The sequence below is a fragment of the Wolffia australiana genome, chromosome 4 (genome assembly GCF_029677425.1).
Source record: "Wolffia australiana isolate 7733 chromosome 4, ASM2967742v1".
NCBI lineage: Eukaryota > Viridiplantae > Streptophyta > Magnoliopsida > Alismatales > Araceae > Wolffia > Wolffia australiana.
Window position 1 is genome coordinate 23530593 of NC_135838.1, and position 21095 is coordinate 23551687.

General features: G+C 49.5%; 4 protein-coding genes across 4 annotated transcripts; 2 read left to right on the forward strand and 2 right to left on the reverse strand.

The window, feature by feature from the left end:
* Window positions 1–5214: 5214 nt before the first annotated feature.
* LOC144702455 (oligopeptide transporter 4-like) lies at window positions 5215–8083 on the reverse strand. Its single transcript, XM_078574511.1, has 6 exons — window positions 7541–8083; window positions 7377–7474; window positions 6610–7173; window positions 6271–6523; window positions 6003–6185; window positions 5215–5902 (listed from the first exon to the last, which is right to left on the reverse strand). The coding sequence occupies exons 1-6, from the start codon at window positions 8015–8017 to the stop codon at window positions 5288–5290; spliced, it is 2190 nt and encodes a 729-aa protein (XP_078430637.1). The 5' UTR covers window positions 8018–8083; the 3' UTR covers window positions 5215–5287.
* A 682-nt stretch (window positions 8084–8765) lies between these two features.
* On the forward strand, window positions 8766–12703 carry LOC144702457 (serine hydroxymethyltransferase, mitochondrial). The gene is made up of 13 exons (XM_078574512.1): window positions 8766–8999; window positions 9186–9227; window positions 9341–9427; window positions 9681–9802; window positions 9938–10014; window positions 10119–10243; window positions 10892–10984; window positions 11212–11304; window positions 11409–11606; window positions 11700–11804; window positions 11891–11956; window positions 12039–12339; window positions 12430–12703. Exons 1-13 carry the CDS (start codon window positions 8901–8903, stop codon window positions 12576–12578), a joined length of 1557 nt encoding a protein of 518 aa, XP_078430638.1. The 5' UTR covers window positions 8766–8900; the 3' UTR covers window positions 12579–12703.
* Window positions 12704–12828: 125 nt separating this feature from the next.
* LOC144702453 (putative cytosolic oligopeptidase A) lies at window positions 12829–17902 on the forward strand. Its single transcript, XM_078574509.1, has 17 exons — window positions 12829–13244; window positions 13345–13512; window positions 13614–13737; window positions 14102–14178; window positions 14786–14929; window positions 15076–15306; window positions 15398–15488; window positions 15720–15841; window positions 15955–16062; window positions 16197–16442; window positions 16525–16670; window positions 16782–16899; window positions 16991–17150; window positions 17245–17276; window positions 17353–17418; window positions 17494–17565; window positions 17647–17902. Exons 1-17 carry the CDS (start codon window positions 12849–12851, stop codon window positions 17725–17727), a joined length of 2382 nt encoding a protein of 793 aa, XP_078430635.1. The 5' UTR covers window positions 12829–12848; the 3' UTR covers window positions 17728–17902.
* Window positions 17874–20518, reverse strand: LOC144702454 (transcription factor GTE2-like). The gene is made up of 3 exons (XM_078574510.1): window positions 18584–20518; window positions 18263–18479; window positions 17874–18192 (listed from the first exon to the last, which is right to left on the reverse strand). Exons 1-3 carry the CDS (start codon window positions 20501–20503, stop codon window positions 18119–18121), a joined length of 2211 nt encoding a protein of 736 aa, XP_078430636.1. The 5' UTR covers window positions 20504–20518; the 3' UTR covers window positions 17874–18118.
* Between the last annotated feature and the right edge of the window lie 577 nt (window positions 20519–21095).

Sequence of the window (21095 nt, forward strand, 5' to 3'; positions counted from 1 at the left end):
GGGTTATTTTCCATTTTGTTTAAATTATGAGTAATTTAATTCATCCAGATCCCATCACGGGCTCCTTTATTCATCACAGATGAAAAGCTAAAGGGAACTGATAACAGAATGTGGTGATGACAAAATGTGGATGGATGACAGTCAACACGAGAATGATTCCATCATCTAACTCTCATAGTGTGATGATGAGGATTTTATCTGGCCATCATCTAATGGGTTATGAGACATTTTTTTCATCCAAATCCTGTCATCCCTTCATTTCTTCATCACAGATGAATGACAAAACAGGACTAATGACGGAGTGGTGACACTGACGAAATGTGGGCGGATGACACAAAAAAATGCATCATCATTCCCACCAGATTCATTCTTGTTCTAAGTATTCTTGATACAATAATTTTTGGGTTATGGTGCCTTGATTGAATGATACAAAACTATTTTCTATGCAACAAAAACATTGATTGGTTCAAAAACGATTTCTAAAACATAATGCAACACATGTACCTTGTGGGAACTTGTTTCAACCTTGACTTTCTCCCTTTGGGATTGCTCTAAATCCATTCACACGACCGGCCTTTAGAAGTATCTACATGATCAAGTTGCTCTTGGACCTCCACTTCTCCTTCTCCAACTTTTCTTGAAAACCTTGAAGACTCTATCCATGGTTGAGTGGAGAAAATCTCCAAAGGAAGAAAGGATGAGGAAGGTGCCCAGATCTGGCAGGCTTGAGTGCCTAAAATGGGTGCCCCTTCTCCTTTTATCTTTTACTTAAGATTTTTCATTAAAACCTATTAAGTAAAATATATTCACCAATGTCGTTATGATTTTATGCATTTGATCCTCTAGGCCCATAGATTATTCTAGTTAATAAATTTAGTGGCCTGATAATATTTATGTGCCAACCTCATTAATTAACTATTCTCACATATAGATTAATTAACTAAGGATTGATTTAAACCAATCGATAGGTAAAGTTTGCAGCGTAGGGGGTGTTAAGCTACATCACATGCTATAGAAGATACCAAATAGTGTTCGAACTATCTCGTGGAACCCTTACTTTAATTGGTTACCATATATATATAATCCTTCATCTCCTCGACACTCCCAAATAACTTGGGGTATGTTTGATCGTCAAACCCTAATCTGTCATTTTATTAGTACTGATGCATAATGGGATTATTAGAGAATTCCTTCTCTAATATCCACACTAATTGAAGCAGCCCCTAGTACACAAACAATGTAGGAACATGACTTGAATCGATAAGCCTTGGTCTACTTAAAGGAACCAAGTCCTGAATCCACAAAACTACCTTCTCCAACCCTTGAGTCCACAAGGGTTTGTGCATGAATCCAAATAGAACACTCAGAGGAGATAAACAAGAGTTTCAACAAAACAATACACTTTAATAATAATCCTTCAAGGATACATGGGGGCCTTATATAGGCCACAACAAGTGCAGGGTCATACATAATGATTGTACCCATGAAAGGACAACTCAAAACATTGAGAAAAAAAATTCTAACAGGCTAAAACAGATGATAAGCAGCCTAACAGGGCTGAGCAGATATATCCTGAAGATTCTAGGGCCTGTAGAAGCTCAAGAAGATACTGATGGGACAAAACATAAGATATTCAGCTCTGACAAGTTAGAGCAGAGATCCTGGCAGAAGAAGAATCTGTCAGAGGATTTTATCACATATAAATCTGTCAAAAGATCTTGCTAGAGAAAATCCTATCAAATAAAATCATGTCAAAGGATCCTGCTGGAGAAAATCCTGTCAGAGAAAATCCTATTAGAGGATTTGAGGGGCTCGAGGTAATTTTCTATAGATCATGTCATTTTTAGAAGAAACTCCTTCTTGGGCCACAAGTTGCTAATGGGCCTCAGAAATGAACTTATGGGCTACATCACTAACCTGGCAATGAATTTGTTGCATTATCTTCCTTGAGTCAATCTCCTCTTATACCGAGGGTGGATGATCTCGTCTTGACCACTTAATTGTCTCCATGGGTTTCTTCCTACATCCAATATATGACTTGTTTAAATCTCGTGATTAGATACTCATAAGTTGTAGTCAAAATGTAGTCGTCCATCCACAAGATGTCGTTGATGTCTCAGGCCAATGGATCAATTATACAAGTATGACATGAATTAATCTGGTTGACATTTACGTATAATACCGTTCAAGGATCTTCGGATAAATTCAGTGAACTCTTTCTCAATAGAGCACCCACTATCTTTCCTTAGTGTCACCACACTAATAGCCATAGGATCAATCATACTTTCATATAAGGAGGCTCAGATAATGCTATTTTATACACATAATACGATGTATATCTTAATTATCCATTGAGTAGGAATATTCAGAATACATCTTTCAAGACAAGAAAATCATTGTATCATGATATCATGATTATTCACTAACTCATTACATGTATTCATGAACTTCATTTTAAACATCAAACTAGCATGTTAATAAAAAAATACTTTATTCAATGAACTTAAATAAAACATGGTGTCGGGATTTGGCTTGACGACCACATATCCATAAGGTACCAGTAGAGCTCGTAGTGCTTCATATTTTGTTGAGGTTAGTGTCACTTGGAAAGCTGGAGACAAAACATTGGAGGGTGTTGAATAAGTGTTGTGTAGTGTTGGGCTTCCCAAACTATTTCCAACATTCGTGGGCAAATGATTCTACTTGCCAGAAAGATGCATGTAGGAATGGAATTACAACACTTCACTTGTCATGGATGACCATTATCTGATCTTGAAGTTGAGGATCAAGAGGTTCATGATGATTTGAGATAATCATAAGAGGACTGGATGAATCTCCCAAGGTAGGATGGCATGACCTGGCATGTGAGGTGCATATTGTCACTCAAAGAGCAATAAAAAATATATGAGAGATATCAGGTACTCAATCACCGTAGAGAAGCTTGCCACAAATAGTGTTCGCCCAACCGATATCCGTCCGATATCCGGTATCGGATCCGACATCGGCAATAAAACCGGGACAATGCTAGATATCGGATATCGGATATCGGTCAATATCCGTCTTTAAAGTGTGGACAGATATCGAAGACGGATATCGGAGGGGTAAGGACGATCCGGATATCGGATACCGGATTTCGATATCCGGATATTGGAACGGGTATCTGTATATCGATATCCGGTATCGACAGAAAAAATAATATTACTCATCTTATTTGATGATTTATGTACATCCAACACCATATGCTTTTGATATATATATTAAACAAGGTATAATATTTGTTAAACAATTTAGTAATATTTTAATTAAAATTCAGTATATTTTAAGCATGTTATATATGTAATATATTTAAGATATTAGTAACTCGTCCAATAAATAGAGCCCAAAATTTATATTTTCTGCCATATGGGATAAAGGATTCGGAGTTTGATGTTAAACTAGGAATCCTGCTGTTATCCCATATGGATGAAAAAAAGGAGTTCAAGCTCTATGTATTAAATGTGCCACTTTATATATAAACAACTCCCAACTACCCTCTTCCGCACGATGATTCGTCTATCTGCTGCTTAATAATGATTAAATAATATTTTTATACAACCCTTCTAAGTTGGATATCCGAAACCGATATCCAACACCGCTATCCGATATCATCCTCCTCGTGAGACGGAGACGGTTGACGACATCGGGACGGATACCGATATCGGATATCGGCACTGTAGCAACCGATACCCGATATCGTTATCCGATATCTGGATATCCAAAAAAATGGATACCAAAAATTTGACTTTCGGTATCCGGTACGGCATCCGTCCCGATACCGTAGTGATGAGCCCCCCCTACTTGATCAAACATGCTACTTTACTTTTTTAATCCTAATCTCTCCCTCCATTCTGGATCAAACATGCCAATTCTCCTTTCTCCACTCTCAAGGACCTTCCTAGATTTTTTCTGAAATATTTTTTCATCACTATGGGTAACCCCTTTCCAGGGATCATTCGAGAAATTTCCAAGAAACACAAGTAAAGCGAAAATTACTTAATAATCAAGTATTTGACATTTTTTTTGACTTAGAGATTCTGCTAGTCAAACCCGAGCTTAAGTATATTGGAGATAACACATATGTGAAGTACATATTTTTAGATACAATCCTGGCATACACACATCCCCAATAAGGTAACATCGTGCACAAGTTAAACCAGGCCTAGTCCATAGGCCCAAGTTGGACATAACTTTACGTTATCATCTTCATAGTAATGACCTGTCAGGACAACTCTAGAGTTTTAGTTTCTGAGGCGTAGGCATATTCCTTTAGAAACCAATTTCACCTGGTTATAACCGTGGTCACACTCGACCTACTTTTCAGTTATTCCCATTTTTCTTTTCATTTGAAGGCTTTTTATGGAAATATCGGAAAACATATCACACCAGTCATCTCCTTGGATGAACATGGAAGACAATTCTGAGTGTAGAAAGAATAAAGTTTTTCAGAGTGGAAAGTTTCCAGCTGTACATACATCTAAATTTCCCTTGAAAAATGGGACCCAGATGGAAGCAAAGGGTCGGAACAAGACAGCATTTGCCAGCAGCCCAGTGTTTGGCGGAATGTTGACTTATCGCGTCTTCTCCACAGTTGATCGGTTGTCGGCGGGGAGAGAAGAGCTGTGCAATCTAAGGAAGAGGAACACATCTCACCGGCGACACCGCCACCGGCCCAAAGAAGAAAAGAACACGGTGGGGACGAAAGAGAGAAAAGAAGGTTCACTGAGACGCGTCTCTTGACGGGCGGAGAACGGAAGCGCGCAGCTGGGAAGAAGCCGAGGGAGGAGACGAGGGGCAGTCCCAGCCGCAGCCGTCGTCGAAATTCTTATAGTAGCTGGCGACGTCGTAGCGGAAGGAGGGGGGCTTGGACTTGGCCTCGCGCGCGAGCCGGCGGAGCAGGCCGAGCCAGCGGCGGCTCCTGCCGGCTTCGGCGTCGGCGTCGGCGTCGTCGCGGGCGAGCGGGTGGAACGAAGAGTGGGCGGGCCGGTGCAGAGGGGGCCAGCAGGGCGAGCCCAGGAAGGCGCAGCCGGCCGCCGGCCGCCGCTCGCTTCCCATCTCCGATTTCGTTGGGAAGCGCTCTCGTTGCGTTTGCTTCGGCGCCGACGTAAAAATAGGAGAAGAGTTAGCATCGCTCGCTGGCGACTGGCGAGTGGGGACGAGACGCTTCGCTGGTCGGGCTTGTTTTAGAGGGTGGGAATTTAGGTGATCTGCGTTGGCTTTTAGCGAGGAAATGTAGATTGTACAGTGGGGGTTAGAAGACGGGGCAGCCGTCGACGCGAATGGCTTGGGCGGTGGGGCAGCGGGCGAGGTCGCAGTGCTCGCCGGCGGTGCCCCACCAGTCGAGGGAGACGTTCTGGAGGCCGAGGGCGAAGTAGAGGAGGACGCCCATGAAGGCCACGCCGGCGTCGAGGGCGGCGGAGAGGACGTAGTTGTAGCGCTGCCACCACTTCTTGCGGTAGCGGAAGACGAACAAGTTGAAGACGGTGCCGACGGCGACCCAGGCCGTGTAGTTGAGCGGCGTAGCGGGGGGCATGTAGGCGGTGGCGCCCAGCAGCACCGGCAGGTTGACCAGCTCGATCCAGCGCTGGCTCGGGAACTTGACGTGGAGCAGCCAGACCACGACCGGGCCCAGGGCGCCGCCCAGGAAGAACCAGTTGAGGGCGCCGTAGTTGCCCAGCGGCCCGAAGATGCGGCGCGGTCCGACCAGCCCCCAGATCACCGACGCGTCGAAGAAGACGCGGTCGCCGGGGCAGGTCCAGGGGCTGTTCGCCGGGAGAAGCTCCTCCTGGCAGATGTTCTCCACCGACCCCAGCAGCCACCACGCCACCCCCAGGTTTATCGTCCCCGCCACGATCGTCCCTACAAACTGGGTTTTGTTTTTCTCTGCGTGTCAGCGCGACAATCTCCTCTCTCTTTCTTCTTCTTATTGTTATTCTTCGTCTTATTCTACGTGAGAGAAAGCGCACCTGCACCAGGAACATGGACCGAGGGGGAATCTTCATGTAGTGGCCGAGCTTGAAGTCCGCCAGGAAGGAGATGGCCTGCGCCATGCTGATGTACCCGTAGACCTTGAAGCACACGTTGGCGATGGGCCTCCCCGGCAGGATCACGCCCATCACGTACTCCGTGATGATGTTCAGCCCCGGCGTCTGCCAAGAACAAGATGGGATTTTTCAAGCGACTAAAACTCCACGGGATGGGTATGATAAGAAGAGGTGAAAAAGCCTCGAAGACCTGGTTGGTGGTGGCGGTGATGATGGAGATGGGGAGCGTGAAGAAGAAGGCCATGAAGCAGGCGAGGATTAAACCCCACCACGGCAGCTGAACCTCGTCTTTCATCGCCGTGCAGAGGACGAGGGAGACGACGATGGTCACTCCCAGCAGCGCGTAGAACCACCACGCCGGAATGTCCTCGTACGCCCTCATCAGCCTCGTGTGGATGTCGTCCTTGTTCTTGTACGACGCTCGCATCCTCGCGTATATCTCCCTGCAACCCCAACCCCATGCTAAAGAAAATCGTTCTTCGCGAATGAAAAAAAAAAGGGTTAAATGTAGAAGAAGAAAAGCGCGGACTTTCCGTAGAAGAGGCCGACGTGGGTAAGAGTGGAGGCGATGGTGGCGAAGCCGAAGCCGTAGGTGAGCGCGAAGAACATGCTGAGGTTGATTCGGCCCTGCTTCTCGTACGCGGCCATGTCGATCTCGAACTTGTCGTTGACGATGGCGGTGATGTCGTACTGGGCGCCGTCGGCGGTGAAGAGGTGGGAGGAGAAGATGGGGAAGTTCTTGGCGCTGTACAGGTTAAGTCCCCAGTAGCAGACGGGGACGACGATGTACATGACGACGACGAACCCGACGAAGACGTTGACGATGGCGAAGAAGGGGCTGACGAGGGGGCTGAACAGGAAGGCGGCGACGGCGGACCAGTCGAGGGTGAAGGCGCCGAGGCCGAGGCCGCGCATGCCGGAGCCGAGCTGCTGGGCCGTGACGGACTTGGAGAAGGCCCAGCACACCCACGAAACGCTCGTCAGCGTCGGGAAGAGATAGCCGGGGACGGCGTACCAGGCGAAGCTGCAGAGGAAGGCGATGAGGAAGAACTTGGCCCTCGACATTCGTCGCTGCTCCTTCTCGTGCAACGCCCTGCAGTGCCACTCCGTTCGCGAATATTACTCGACTGATCGAGTCTCGGCGTTTAATAGAGGTGGGGGGGGGGGTTAAGAATTAAGATCGGAAGAAGGGTCAGACTAAACCCCATGAAAGCGACGTCGCGCCCATGCTCTCCAAGTCAACAACAAGACCTCAGCCAGAGGGGAAGAGGCAGGAATTGAGTAAAACTAACTCACCGGAAAAGGGAGACCTGAACCAGCGTGCTCGGCCACCACATATGCCCGGGCTCCACGACGTATTTCCTCAGCAACCCCGCCCATCCGTAGCCCAGCACCTGCCGCCAGTGATGGCATGAATACGAATTTCGAAGAAGAGAAGGGATATAATCGATCAGGGGCACCTGGGTGCTGATGATGAGGATCCAGGCGGCATGGAAGGAGATGGTGCGCTTGTAAAAGGCCTTGATGATGTTGACGATGCTGACGCCGTAGGCGGAGCCGTTGCCGAAGGCGTAGCCGGCGTTGGCGAAGATGGAGATGAGGACGTGCTCCTTGATGTTGAAGGGGCCGGGGTTGAGGGAGAAGAGGCGATCGCCGGCGCCGGGGAGGCGGAACTTGGCGGAGGGGAGGACTTGGGCGAGAAAATGGCCGGCGGGGAGGGAGGCGACCTGGACGGAGATCTGGGTGATGATGAGGGGCTCGGTGCGGTAGGCGAAGAACTGGTTGAGGAAGGACATCAGGGCGCAGGAGAGCAGCCCCAGGAACCACATTCGGAAGGTCCACACCGGGAGGGAGGGGTCGTCCGTCGTCAACACTGTCAGCCGGACTTGCTCGATCGGAGATATCTCCTCTTCTGTCTCCGGCGGTGGAGGCGCCATGGACGCGACGATCTCCTCCCCCTCCCTTCTCCGAGCTCTCTCTGAAAACTTGTCTTTCTTGTTGTCGTTATAGTTGCCGGGAGGAAGAGGAAGAGCCGAAGAGGAAGAGGAATCCCCGATCTTACCCTCAATCTCACAGTTTGTCTTTTACTAGCTCCGACGATTGAATAGGGGTAATATAGGCATTTCATTGAAGAATTGAATCTCAGGAGAGTGAACGGGTCGTCGGGGGCAACGCAGTCAACGCTTAGCGCTCATTCGCTTGCCGTGCTGGCGCATCGGACGGCTCAAAATCGGCCACCTGGCGTCATTTCATTTGCCATCATCACGTCACTTCCGGCCAGTTAAGTTGAATTTTCGATTCCGTCCACGTCATCATCCCCATCTCTCGGAGTCGGAGAGTGGACCCGACCGCAATTAAATCTTCTTTAACGAGAGAAGAAAACAAAAAATGAAAGAAGAGGGGATTCTAAACAGTTGGGGAGTGTAAGAGGGGGAGATTTATAATTTTGCACCATGTGGTGGGTAGAGAGATAGGCCGCGGGTGGCTGCAGTTTGGATTGGGCGCACGCGCGAAGACGTCTCGCACGTGCGGGAGGCGGAGCCAGCCTCCCTGTGTGAAGGAGAGAAGCCGAGTGGGGCCCACGGAGGCTCGCTCGCTCTCTCTCTTCTCTGACCGCAGGATTAATTTATTTTTAATTTGGCAATTGTTTATTCTTGTGTTCCTCTTTTTTCCGGAAGAGGGTGAGCTTCGGGGGTGGCGCTTTTTAGTTGGTGGTGTGTGTCTCCTCCCTCTCCCCCTGTTCTTTCTTCCCCGCAGCGTTAGCGCGCGCGCTCGTCGTCGATCCTCGGGCAGAGGCTGAGAGTTGCGCAGGGAGGAGCGATGGCCACCGTGACAGCTCTCCGGAAGCTGTCCTCTGCCGCCGCCGGCACCAAGTCCCTGCACCGTCCCCCCTTCAACAATGGTTCCCTCTACTACATGGTGCGACTCTATCAATCTTCGCTTCAATCTTTTCCTTGAATGTTTTCTTCAATCTTTTCCTTCAATCTTCGCTTCAATCTTTTCTTCAATCTTTTCCTTCAATCTTCGATTTTCTTGCCGTCGAGGCCGCGATCGTCCTGCGTGGAATGACCTTTGTTGCCGCTTGTCGTGTTTCCTTATCCGCAGTCGTCGCTGCCGCACGCGGAGGTGGCTGGGTCTGGGGTGACGGTGAGTGGCTCGAGTTTTTTACTTGGTTCATCTTATCCCATCCGAATGGCCAGCGGGTTTCTTTGCTGGTTGCCGTTATGCTGTTGGTCTGAAGGTGATTTCTGGTTATGCAGTGGCCCAAACAGCTGAATGCCCCGCTGGAGGAAGTCGATCCTGAGATGGCGGATATCATCGAGCTGGAGAAGGCAAGGCAGTGGAAGGTGTGATAGCCAAACGCTTCCTTGCTTTTTTTCTTCTTCTTCTTCTTTTCTTTCATCTTATTTGTTCAATGTAAACCGTGTATTATCTCCGTGGTATCCCTCTATTTTCATTTTCTACCCGTGGGCTATTTTGTCTGGTTTGATGTTCTGCGGCTTACTCCGTGCTGCTGTTCCGATTGGTTCAAAAAAATGAAAAAAGGTGTTGTTGGAGACTTCTTGATGTGTATTTCCTTCGATTTGACTTGTGGAGCAGGGATTGGAGCTGATTCCCTCGGAAAATTTCACTTCTGTCTCGGTCATGCAAGCTGTAGGATCTATCATGACCAACAAATACAGTGAAGGCTACCCAGGAGCAAGATACTACGGGGGTAACGAGTAAGCAACTGACATCTACGCCGGCTGAAAATTTTTAAGATTACTTTCACGTCTGTCGTTTTTTGTTCTTTAATTGTATCCTTTTTTGCCGCGTTAATCCGACTCGAGCTGACTTTCTGTTTGGATACGTCTCAGATATATCGACATGGCAGAAACATTGTGCCAGAAGCGTGCTCTGGAAGCCTTCGGACTGGATCCCGCAAAATGGGGAGGTAAGTCCAATGATCCGTTTCGTTTTAATCCTATTTTCATGTTTTAACCATAGCCTTCTGTCTCTCAATCAGTTGCTCATCTCTTAATCTATCGTCACTTTCAGTGAATGTTCAGCCGCTGTCAGGATCGCCTGCTAATTTTCATGTTTATACCGCCCTTTTGAAGCCACATGAGCGAATCATGGCGCTTGATCTTCCCCACGGTGGACATCTCTCTCACGGGTACCAGGTGCGAGATAATTTTCGCTTCTTATTTAATTTTCGTGCAGGCTTTTCCTTTCACATTTCTGAGCTTTCTCCTCTGCCATTCATCTCACAATTTCTCAAATTCCATAATCTGTCGGAAGTCGTTGTCCCTGTTTCATACTCTGTTGCATTACTTCTCGTGTTGATTGTTTATTCCTCATTTTTTGGTCTGTCAGTCGGGCTGCTTCCACGTCCATCTTCCCCTGTGTGCCTTTTCCTTGGACTTGACTGTAGAAATATTAATTTGGATTCAAGAAGCTTTTACCCAAAGATTTTAGTTTATTGTCTGGAATCTTCTTCGTAAAGGGAATGCCATGCGTATGCCTCCTTTCTCTTAGGTCGTCGGGAAGGGTACTTTAATAGGCCGAATCAGTTCTTTCGTCCAGTATGCGGCATGGAAAAAAATATTTGATGTCAAAGTTTTGTGGAATAGAGTTCTCTACTTAAAAGATGTATCCTGTAAGGTGTGAGCAATCTCATCGATTACATCTGACACTTATTTTGTTCAGGACGCGTTCATTTATCTTTTCATGACTCTTGTTCATCGAGTTTCTTATTTTAAAAGACAATTTCTGTCAGAGGATTAACTTGCTGTTCTAATTCTCGCTGTTCCTTTTAATTCAATTTTCAGACCGACACAAAGAAGATCTCTGCGGTGTCCATATTTTTTGAGACAATGCCGTACAGGCTGAATGAGAGCACCGGGTACATTGATTATGATCAGGTATATCTATATTTCTTCGCAGCTTTAAAACGTCCTGTTTCAATAAAACAAAATAATTGATATTCTATAATATGACGCGGGTGTCGTATTACAAGTCTCTTGGGTGTGTAAAACATAGTTTTGATGCGGTACCCGCTAATCGCTCTATTGAATTTACATTCAGATTCGCCCAAGGTTTTCTTTTTTCTCCGACGAAAGTTAAAAGCTTTGATTTTCCCCTCGTTCAGCTGGAGAAGAGTGCGACTCTTTTCCGTCCCAAGTTGATTGTCGCGGGAGCCAGTGCTTACGCTCGTCTCTACGACTACGCCCGGATCAGAAAGGTGAGTAAATATCTTAACCAAATCCGTATTTCGCCAATGACCTTCTGCGCTCTCCTGCATAGTAATGGTCTTGTATTCTATTTATTTTTTCATCGTTTGAACAGGTCTGCGACAAGCAGAAGGCCATTCTCTTGGCTGACATGGCGCACATCAGTGGGTTGGTTGCCGCCGGCGTCATTCCCTCGCCTTTTGAGTACGCCGATGTGGTGACGACGACGACTCACAAATCCCTTCGTGGCCCGCGGGGAGCCATGATATTCTTCCGCAAGGGCTTGAAAGAAGTTAACAAGAAGGGAGAAGAGGTATTGTTGGAATCAAAGGCTTGTATTTTTTTTTGTATGATTTCCTTGCTATACGCGACGAATTCATATTGACTAAGATTTTTATTTGCGAAGATTTTTTACGACTTCGAGGATAAGATCAACCAAGCTGTCTTCCCCGGGCTGCAAGGTGGGCCGCACAACCACACCATTGCTGGACTGGCCGTTGCGCTCAAACAGGTAAGGGCGTCGCGAATTATAAATATCTTAAAAGAAAAAGAAACATTTTTAATGTCATCTAAACTCGAGGTCTTGGTTGACTGCAGGCGACGACCCCCGAGTACAAAGCGTACCAAGAACAAGTTCTTAGCAACTGCGCCAAGTTTGCCCAGGTGAAAAACAAAAAAAGAATCTGAAGAATTATTAATCAATGATAAGTTACTGTTTGAGTAATCGATGGATTCATTTTGGCAGACTTTGACGGCCAGAGGGTACGAGCTTGTCTCCGGGGGGACGGACAACCACTTGGTTTTGGTTAACCTGAAGAACAGGGGAATAGACGGATCGAGAGTGGAGAAAGTGATGGAGATGGTGCACATCGCCGCCAACAAGAACACCGTCCCCGGCGACGTCTCTGCGATGGTCCCCGGCGGCATTCGGATGGGAACACCGGCACTCACCTCAAGGGGCTTCATTGAGGAGGATTTCGCCAAGGTGGCCGAGTTCTTCGATGCCGCCGTCAACTTGGCTCTCAAGATCAAGGGACAGACCCAAGGTAGCTAGCCACGACCAATGACGATGACGATGACGATGACGATGACGATGATGATGACGATGACAATGACGATGATGATGAATTTGGCAGGAACCAAGCTCAAGGACTTCCTGGCGACGATCGAGGGGTCGGACGCGATCAAGGCCGAGATCAAGAAGCTCCGCCACGAGGTGGAGGAGTACGCAAAGCAGTTCCCGACGGTCGGGTTCGAGAAGGAGACGATGAAGTACAAGGCGTGAGTGAGCAGCCGGGCATCTGCCGTCGGCCATCAGCTGCGATCCGCTGCTGCAATCTGCTCTTCTACTCTTCCCCCTCTCTGAGAGTGTAGTAGTAACCTTCTTAATAAAACACTTGTTCCCTCTCATTCGACTGACAGACAGACTGCCGCGGCCACACGTAACGGGTGGCTATGGAGGGTCGGGCGCTGATATTTGATCATGATCGGGCTCGTGATTGTTTGGTTGATTGATTGATTGATTGATTGATTGGTGGGTATATGTAGAGGGGGGATGGGGCGACGATCCCGGGGAGAAGGAATCGCGGTGCTGCTCGCGTATACGATGCTGGCGGGCGCAGCCGGTGCAGTCCGCGCGCCCTACGTTGCGGCTCGCGCGCGCTCTCTCTGCGCCGCCCGCCCTTCATTACTATCCTCGTGTAGAGTAATCTCCCCATTGGCTTGCCCTCTCTCGCCTTCGTCCTCCTCCGTCTGCCCCGTCGGCGCCGCCCGCAGATCCTCCTCCGCCGCCCCCCACCGTCACCTTCCCATGGCTGCGGCGGCGACTGCTTCTGCTCCGCCGCCTGCGCTGGATTCCAATCCTCTGCTCCAGGATTTTGCGTTTCCGCCCTTCAACGCCGTCCGGGCCGAGGACGTCGTTCCCGGCGTCCGCGAGCTGCTCAAGAGACTGGTGCCCTAACCCTAATCCCTCTCTTTCGTTCCCCTCCCATCTGTTTTTCCCCAAGCTTGGCCATCTCGATGACTTGCGCTCCCCGGTTGCGGGATTGTAGGAGGCGGACTTGTTGGAGCTGGAGAGCGATGTGCAACCGTCGTGGCCCAGCTTGGTGGAGCCTTTGGAGAAGATTGTGGATCGCTTGCAGGTTGTCTGGGGGATTGTCAATCACCTTAAAGCCGTCAAGGATTCGCCCGACCTGCGTGCGGCGATCGAGGAAGTGCAGGTGCGGAACTCTTCATTTGTTATGTGTGATCAAGTCGCTGCATTTGAGTTGTATTTTCGCCGAGGACTCCCTCCGATGTGGTGTGGATGCCATTTTTGCAGCCGGAGAAGGTTAAATTTCAGCTCAGATTGGGACAAAGCAAGCCTATCTACAACGCGTTCAAGGCTATCAAAGACTCCCCCGCTTGGTCGACTCTGGGCGACGCGAAAAGGCGTATTGTCGAGAGTACGTGGTCGCCGTCGTTTAGAATTTTTGTCTTGTCTCCCACTTCGGGCCTTGGTTTTCCGAGTTGATCTCATCTGACTGAAATATCACTCATTCTGTGGTACAAGCAGCAAAACCCTCAAATCTATTGGTCCCGAAGAGCATCTTATTTTTGGTTTTTCAACTATCTTTTGCAGCTTTTGAAAAATGGTTCGCAGTCTAATTTAATCCCCATTTGGGTGCTTCTTTTTACTTGAAGTATTCAAGACTTTAGTCGACATCCTTCGTGCAGAACAAAATCCACCAATCTAAATGAATGTTTTTTTTTAAATATCAACCTAAATGAATGTTCTAACATGAATAATTGTTTTCTGTGTTAATGTAGCTCAATTAAAGGAAGCTGTTCTTAATGGTGTTGCTCTAGAAGACGCCAAGAGAGAACAGTTCAACGAAATTGAGCAGGTGATGGATAAGCGTTCCCTATTACGATGTTATCATTTTGTTCAATGAATAACGCTCTACAAAAGTTTTGTACTATCTCAGAGTGCATCTCGAATGTTCCTGATGAATAATTTATTTACACATCTTAAGGGAAGAAAATTCCATCGATTTTCCGGTATTTATCTATCAATTACGTAGGTGTCATCTTAAAATAAAATGAATTTCAAGAAAAAAAGTGATGTATAAGGATTAATATCATATTTCTCGTATCAAGCAATGAAGTCAAACGACCCTACATGAGAAAGAATTTGTATGGTTTTGTCACCCATTCGTAATTTATCCATTGAAAGATTTATCCTGGAGATTCTGAGGATCTTTCCTTGAAAATCTTAAAAGCTCTTTTCATTGTGCATATACTAACGTCTTTCTTTAATTACTAAAAAAACTATTGATATTTCATTCATTTCTTCTAAAAAAAATATTCTTTCATTTTGAACATATTCCAAATCATGAGTAGTCGATAAGTTTCGTTATTTTTATCTGGTGACCTTGAAGTAAGGAAATTACGCCTTTGATGACCCTGTTTTACGCCAGTTTTAATGTTTCCATAATATCTGCTGACGTACAGGAGCTTGAGAAGTTATCCCAGAAATTTAGTGAGAATGTTCTGGATGCAACTAAGAGGTTTGAGAAGTTAATTACCGACGAGAAGGAAATTGAAGGCCTGCCTCCTTCAGCGCGCGGTCTGGCAGCACAGACAGCAGTATCCAAGGTAATTGTCTCTATTCTTCTTCATGATTCGCATTCATCTTTCAAAACTGCGCCACAACAATATTTAATTTTGAACTCAACGTGTGGCTTTTCCCCTTTTAGTTTTTTTCCCCTACATTTTATTTTTACCCTCCTTGTTCATGCCAGGGTCATGAGAACGCTACAGCAGAAAATGGACCGTGGATGATAACGCTCGACGCTCCTAGTTTTCTCCCCGTAATGCAACATGCTAAGAATCGAGCCCTTCGTGAAGAGGTGTACCGCGCATATATAACTCGTGCCTCCAGCGGAGATCTGGACAATACTGGCATCATTGACCAAATTTTGGAGCTGAGGTTGAAGAAGGCCAAACTTCTCGGTTTTAATAACTATGCAGAGGTTTGGGCGCTGGTTCCTCATGAATTTCGTTTGCATTCTGATGCTTCTGTTGTGTTGCAATACTTAACCGACTAAGTTTTTGGTATCGAAGGTAAGCATGGAAATGAAGATGGCCACCGTGGAAAAGGCAGTGGAGCTTTTGGAAAAGCTTCGGTCTGCTTCTTGGGATCCTGCGATGAAAGGTGATCCTATGTTTTCTATTTTTATTTCTTTCATTTATCGATCCTTTTAAATCTGCATGAGAAAACTGAAAAGAAAAATATAAACTGCTTTTTGGCCTATCAACATTTGATTATTCACGAAGATAAAGTCTTTGGGATTAAATTTTAGTCGGTCCTTATTTTTGTGGGGCTTTGTGAAAGATGTCCTTTCAATTAATCTACCGTGATATTGTCCGCACGTTGAGCCAACAGATCTAGAAGAGTTGAAAAGATTTGCTCGCGAAAGTGGTGCGGAGGAAGCGGACGATATTAGACACTGGGATATCCAGTTTTGGAGCGAAAGACTTCGAGAATCAAAGTTTGACATCAACGAGGTTTATTACTCGCCGAATCCTACGTTCTCATTTTGATTTACTCAATCTTTTGATTTTGGATGGCTTTTGAGATCGTTGGCGTAGATTAACCAACCGATGCTCCATACTTTTAGGAGGAGCTCAGACCATTTTTCTCGTTACCAAGGGTTATGGACGGGCTCTTTTCCTTAGCGAAGACGTTATTCGATGTGACCATTGAACCTGTCAATGGACTTTCCCCGGTACCGTGTTCTAGATTGCTTTTCCTCCATTACTTCTACGTGTGAAGTGGATTAAAACTCTAATAATTAAATACTTTTGATTACTTCAAAACTACTCTAATATTTTTGATTTATTTCGACTTTTGTTTTGCCAGGTGTGGAACAACGACGTGAGCTTTTACTGCGTCAAGGATTCATCTGGAAGTCCCGTGGCGTATTTCTATTTTGATCCATATTCGAGGCCTTCTGAAAAACGGGGCGGGGCGTGGATGGATGAGGTCTTCTCTAGAAGCCGAGTTCTTTCGAGGGTTGGTGCACCCGTCAGGTTACCCATTGCGCATATGGTCTGCAATCAAAGCCCACCTGTGGGAGACAAGCCGAGTCTGATGACATTCCGCGAGGTGACGGTTTCACTAATCGATGAATCTTATTCTTTTAATATTATAAACGAAGTTTGATCTATGATCTTATTAATATGCGCAGGTTGAAACTGTATTCCATGAGTTTGGTCACGCGCTTCAGCACATGCTGACGAAGCAAGATGAGGGCTTAGTCGCCGGCATCCGTGGCATCGAATGGGATGCTGTTGAGCTCCCTTCCCAGTTCATGGAAAACTGGTGCTACCAGAGGTGATGGGATGAGTTTTGTTTTCGTGTTAATCATATTCGTCGCATTTTAATTATTTTATCGAATAGTTATTGAAATCTGGTGTCTTTTTTTGGGCCATGGGTGGGGGACAGGGACACGCTGATGAGCATCGCGAAGCACTATGAAACCGGGGAGTCTCTTCCTGAGGAAGTATATCAGAAGCTTCTAGCAGCGCGGACATTCCGCGCGGGTTCCTTGAGTCTGCGCCAGGTCTCCTCCCCAACTTGTCGACTGCTGTTTTCACATCGATTCGGGTGTAAGTAATCCTCGTCGAGGGTTTAATTTGTGTATAATTTTTCAGATCCATTTTGCAAGCCTAGACTTGGAGCTCCACACGAATTATGTTGCCGGCGGATCCGAAACCATCTACGATGTGGACCAGAGAGTGGGTAAGCGAACCCAGGTCATCCCCCCGCTTCAGGAGGACAGGTTCCTATGCGGTTTCAGCCACATCTTCGCAGGTCAGTGTTCTTTAAAACTCTCTGAATAACCTCTCTCCTCTGTTTTTATATTGTATTTTTAAGAAATAGTGATTTTTTAATCCATGAAAAACAGGCGGTTATGCTGCTGGCTACTACAGCTACAAGGTAGAATTCATTTTCTTTAATCATCATCATCATCTTGAAGAAGTCGTCGGTTCTTAGTTGAGAATGGTTGGCGCAGTGGGCGGAGGTTCTGTCGGCGGACGCTTTCTCAGCCTTCGAGGACGCGGGGCTGGATCGCGAGGAGGTTTGCGCTTCTTCTCTGCTCTTCTCGTGTTGTCTCTTGGATTGCTGACGCGAGTATCTGGCGGGCGCGGGGCAGGCCATCGAGGAAACGGGGAGAAGGTTCCGGGACACCGTTCTGGCCTACGGCGGCGGAAAGCCTCCGCTGGAGGTGAGCCTCTTACTCTCCGCCATCACTTTAAAGCAGCGGAAAACAAGTGCTTCTCCTTCTTCTTCTTCTTTGTGTTGGCAGGTGTTCGTGGAGTTCAGAGGGCGGGAGCCGTCGCCGGAAGCTCTGCTTCGGCACAATGGACTACTGCCCGTGGGCGCGTAAATCTATATAAAGACTACTTCTGTCTCGTTTACTCTGGATTGGGAAATCATGTTACCAGCGAACGAGTTGGGAGTTGCAACGCTTTGTCATCATTATTGAGACTCTTTATCTACAATGGCAGCGGGTTGCGGCACGAACACCAGAAATACATGAAAAAACCTCCTTTTTTTTTTCATTCGGCTAAGAATTCTGTCATTTCTTTCCTCCCTGTACAATTGCGCGACAGGCGTTTGGATTAGTCGGCGCACCCCGGGCCGAAGGCAATTTTAAATGTGCCGAATGCCGATGATGGTTGCGCCGCCGCGCCGGCGAGGGTCTCCTCCTCTTTCCTTGCGAGCCGATTTGTGGTAATGAAGACGGCGAGAGGGACCCCCCCCCCCCCCCCACACCACTAACCCACCGCGGGGGACTGCGCGTCGTCGGCGTCCAAGTCCTCGCTCTCCGCCGAGCTCCGCGAGTCCGAATCTGCACAGCGTTTCAAGGTGTCCTTGAGCACGGATCCATCCACGGATCCTACACATAAATACATACATACCGCTGGAGGACGACGAGTCGCTGCCCGAGCTGCCGGAGCTGCTGCTCGACTCGCTCTGGTTGCCGCTGTCCTTGTCGATCTCCACCGGGGAAAACTGCGCCGACGGCATTTCTTCCTCGCCAATGTCCACGTCTTCCTCGCCGCCGACTTCCCCGCCCTTCTTCCCCACCCTCCTACTCGCCTCCGTCGCCTCCTCCATGGTCGCCGCCGGCTCGCTCTGCATTTCGTCACCAGCAGAAGATTAAGCGCAACCCCCAGCGTGTGTGTATAACATATATGTATATGTGCGTGTCGTAATTCGGGGCAAGAGAGGAGCACTACCTGCTCGGGCGCGGGGGCGTCGGGGGCAGGCGCGGCGGTGGACATGGCCTCCATCCTCTTGACCTTGCTCATCATCTTCCTGCAGTTGCCCACGAAGCGGTCCAGCTCCCACAGGGTCTCCGTGTCGAGGGTCTCAAAGTCCAGCTCGATCTCGTCGCCGTGCAGGGCCGGGTCGGGGTTCCTCCTCTGCACGATCAGCAGAACCTGCGTCATCTTCTCCTCGGGAAGGCTCTGCAGCCCCTGGCTCAGCTTCTTCTTCTCCTCGAAGCTCATCTCCCGCTTGTTCGGCTCCTTGGCCTTGGGCTTCGGCTGCTTTCCCGGCGCCGCTCTCGCCGGAGCCACGGGCTGAGCCTGGACTTGCTCGGCCCTCGTCGGGGGAGATGACTGTTTGAGGGGCGGCGGCGGCACAGACGGGGGAGGAGGGCGAGCCTGCGGCAGAGGACCGGGGCTGCTCCTCCGCGGCGGCTCCGACGCCGGCCGGGCGTGGCCCCTCGCTTCCTCTTCCTCCATCTTCCCCCCAAAGGGCTGCGCCTGGCTCTCGTGCCCCCTGCACGCGTCGGCGAAGAGCTTCTCGAACAAGTTGAGCAGCTGCCCCGCCATCTTGTGCACGTCGTGGCCCTCCGGGTTGTACAGGAGAGCGTTGTTGAACGTGAGCCTCACGTCCCCGGCGAATTCCGACGCCGAGGCGTAGCAGCTCCTGTCGACCAGCTTCGACTTCACCGAGCCCAGGTCCATGGGGCGCCGGACGATCTGGTAGTAATCATGCAGCCCCAGACCCATCACGTCGACCGGGGTATTGAAAACCCACCCGTGCCTGTGCTTCATCAGCTTCGTCAAGATTTGGGCGCACTTCTTCATCATCGCGTCGCCGGAAGAGGGCCGCTTGGCGTCGCGGGAAGAGGGCGAGGCCAGCGAGCGCTTGCCCAAGGAGTTCCTCTCGCCGCCGGTCGTGGGGGATTCCGCCGCCGCCAACGCGTGGTGGGCGCCTCCCTTGGGCGGCGAAATCGCCGGCGCCGAGGTGACCTCACGGCCTCCTCCGCCGCCCCCCCCGTAACCCGTGGTGCTGAAGCAGGCCGATCTGGCGGGCTGCACGTCTCCGGAGTTGATTCGGTTGCCGAGCGAGCGGACCTGCTCCAACTCCGAGATCAGGCGCCGCTTCAACTGCTGAAGCTCCCGCCTAGAGTAGCTGCCGATGTCGAACGTCACGTACTTGCTGTCGAAGCCGGAATCTCGCCTCCCCGAAGCCTTGTTAACATGGCGCCTCCCCGCGATTTTCCTGTGATCCGAGGACGAGGAGTCGTCGGACGCGGCGGGAGCCGCGTCGTAGCAACCGGAAGCGGGATCGTCTCCGCGATCGGGAAAGGGGGAAGAGGCCGGCGCCGCCCGGAGCCGATCTCTGCCGCGATTGTCGGAGGCCAACATTGAGTTAGGGTTAGGGTTAGAGCACGGAGTCTTCCTCATGTAGAGATTGGGCTCCCCCCAGAACGGCTCATCGCGGCTGCTGGCCAGCAGGGCGGACGCCATACACGGCCTTGGGCGCCGGATCGGGAAGCAGGCGAGGTTCGGATCAGGCGGATTTGGGCAACCCGCCGGCCACCATCGCCGCCGATCGATGCTCAAATCAAGGTCTGTACCCGCGCTCGGCGGCTCTCCACCGCGAACCAAGGGGGGAGAGGAGGACAGCCGCCGCCGCGCCGCCGACGGCCGCCGGCGGAGCCCTCTGTGAACGGAGAGGAAGACGGGTATGGCAAAATGGTAATATCCTCCTCGCGCAGCGAATGGGCCCAGAGGCAAAGAAGGCAAACGGGTGCCCGCGCGTCGACGAGGAAGAGGGCGGACCGGGTTTTTAAAGAAGTCGAGATGTGCCCGGGAACGGACACGGGCTGCCCCGCCGCCGTCGATTTCTTTCCGGCCCTCCATCGGACGGCGCGCGAAGGACGGACCGCTGCCCGACGATCTGCCCGTCCCATCTGTCACGGACGACCGCGATATACCCTCTTGCCACGTGGCGCCATCGGGGCCGGATAGTTGGCACCCCACAAGGAGGCGGCCACGGGGCCCCTTTCTGTGGGGCCCATCTCTGTGGGCCCGGTCCCACCCATCAATCTCCTCTCCCTCTCTCTCTCTCTCTCTCTCTCTCTCTCTCGCTCGCAGAGTCTCGGTCGTTTGGCGGGAAATTCGGGGGCGAGGGTCACGCGCTTCCTCTGCGGGCGAATAAATCGAGGGGAAGTTTGAAACCGTCCACGGCGGAGAAGGCCGGCGGCGCCGCCTGATGAAAGGGAACACGCCTGCACTCCGGCGGAGCTCGCCGCCGCTCAGCGCAGCCGTCCACCTCTTCTTCCTATTGATGGAGATTTATAAATCTGCAGAGTAGGAGCAGAATCGGAGACTCGGTTTACGCCCCGACAGAGAAATAGTCTTTCCTTGAATCGCGCCGGAAGAGGATGGTGGAATAATCGCCGGATGCTTCCTTCTGAAGGTAACCTAAAGAGAGAGGAGGGACACCGCCGGA

What these genes read in the sequence shown, in the direction of transcription:
- LOC144702455 (XM_078574511.1), bottom strand. Translation starts at nt 8,017, where the DNA reads ATGGCGCCTCCACCGCCGGAGACAGAAGAGGAGATATCTCCGATCGAG. An exon ending in TCCTCATCATCAGCACCCAG is followed by an intron (nt 7,475 to 7,540) that starts GTGCCCCTGATC and finishes CACTGGCGGCAG; the next exon opens with GTGCTGGGCTACGGATGGGC. An exon ending in GTTCAGGTCTCCCTTTTCCG is followed by an intron (nt 7,174 to 7,376) that starts GTGAGTTAGTTT and finishes GTGGCACTGCAG; the next exon opens with GGCGTTGCACGAGAAGGAGC.
- LOC144702457 (XM_078574512.1), top strand. Translation starts at nt 8,901, where the DNA reads ATGGCCACCGTGACAGCTCTCCGGAAGCTGTCCTCTGCCGCCGCCGGC. An exon ending in GGATCCCGCAAAATGGGGAG is followed by an intron (nt 10,015 to 10,118) that starts GTAAGTCCAATG and finishes CGTCACTTTCAG; the next exon opens with TGAATGTTCAGCCGCTGTCA. An exon ending in GGTACATTGATTATGATCAG is followed by an intron (nt 10,985 to 11,211) that starts GTATATCTATAT and finishes CCCCTCGTTCAG; the next exon opens with CTGGAGAAGAGTGCGACTCT.
- LOC144702453 (XM_078574509.1), top strand. Translation starts at nt 12,849, where the DNA reads ATGGGGCGACGATCCCGGGGAGAAGGAATCGCGGTGCTGCTCGCGTAT. An exon ending in CTGTCAATGGACTTTCCCCG is followed by an intron (nt 16,063 to 16,196) that starts GTACCGTGTTCT and finishes TTGTTTTGCCAG; the next exon opens with GTGTGGAACAACGACGTGAG. An exon ending in CGGGGCTGGATCGCGAGGAG is followed by an intron (nt 17,419 to 17,493) that starts GTTTGCGCTTCT and finishes GGCGCGGGGCAG; the next exon opens with GCCATCGAGGAAACGGGGAG.
- LOC144702454 (XM_078574510.1), bottom strand. Translation starts at nt 20,503, where the DNA reads ATGGAGGGCCGGAAAGAAATCGACGGCGGCGGGGCAGCCCGTGTCCGT. An exon ending in ACGCCCCCGCGCCCGAGCAG is followed by an intron (nt 18,480 to 18,583) that starts GTAGTGCTCCTC and finishes GACGAAATGCAG; the next exon opens with AGCGAGCCGGCGGCGACCAT. An exon ending in CGACTCGTCGTCCTCCAGCG is followed by an intron (nt 18,193 to 18,262) that starts GTATGTATGTAT and finishes AACGCTGTGCAG; the next exon opens with ATTCGGACTCGCGGAGCTCG.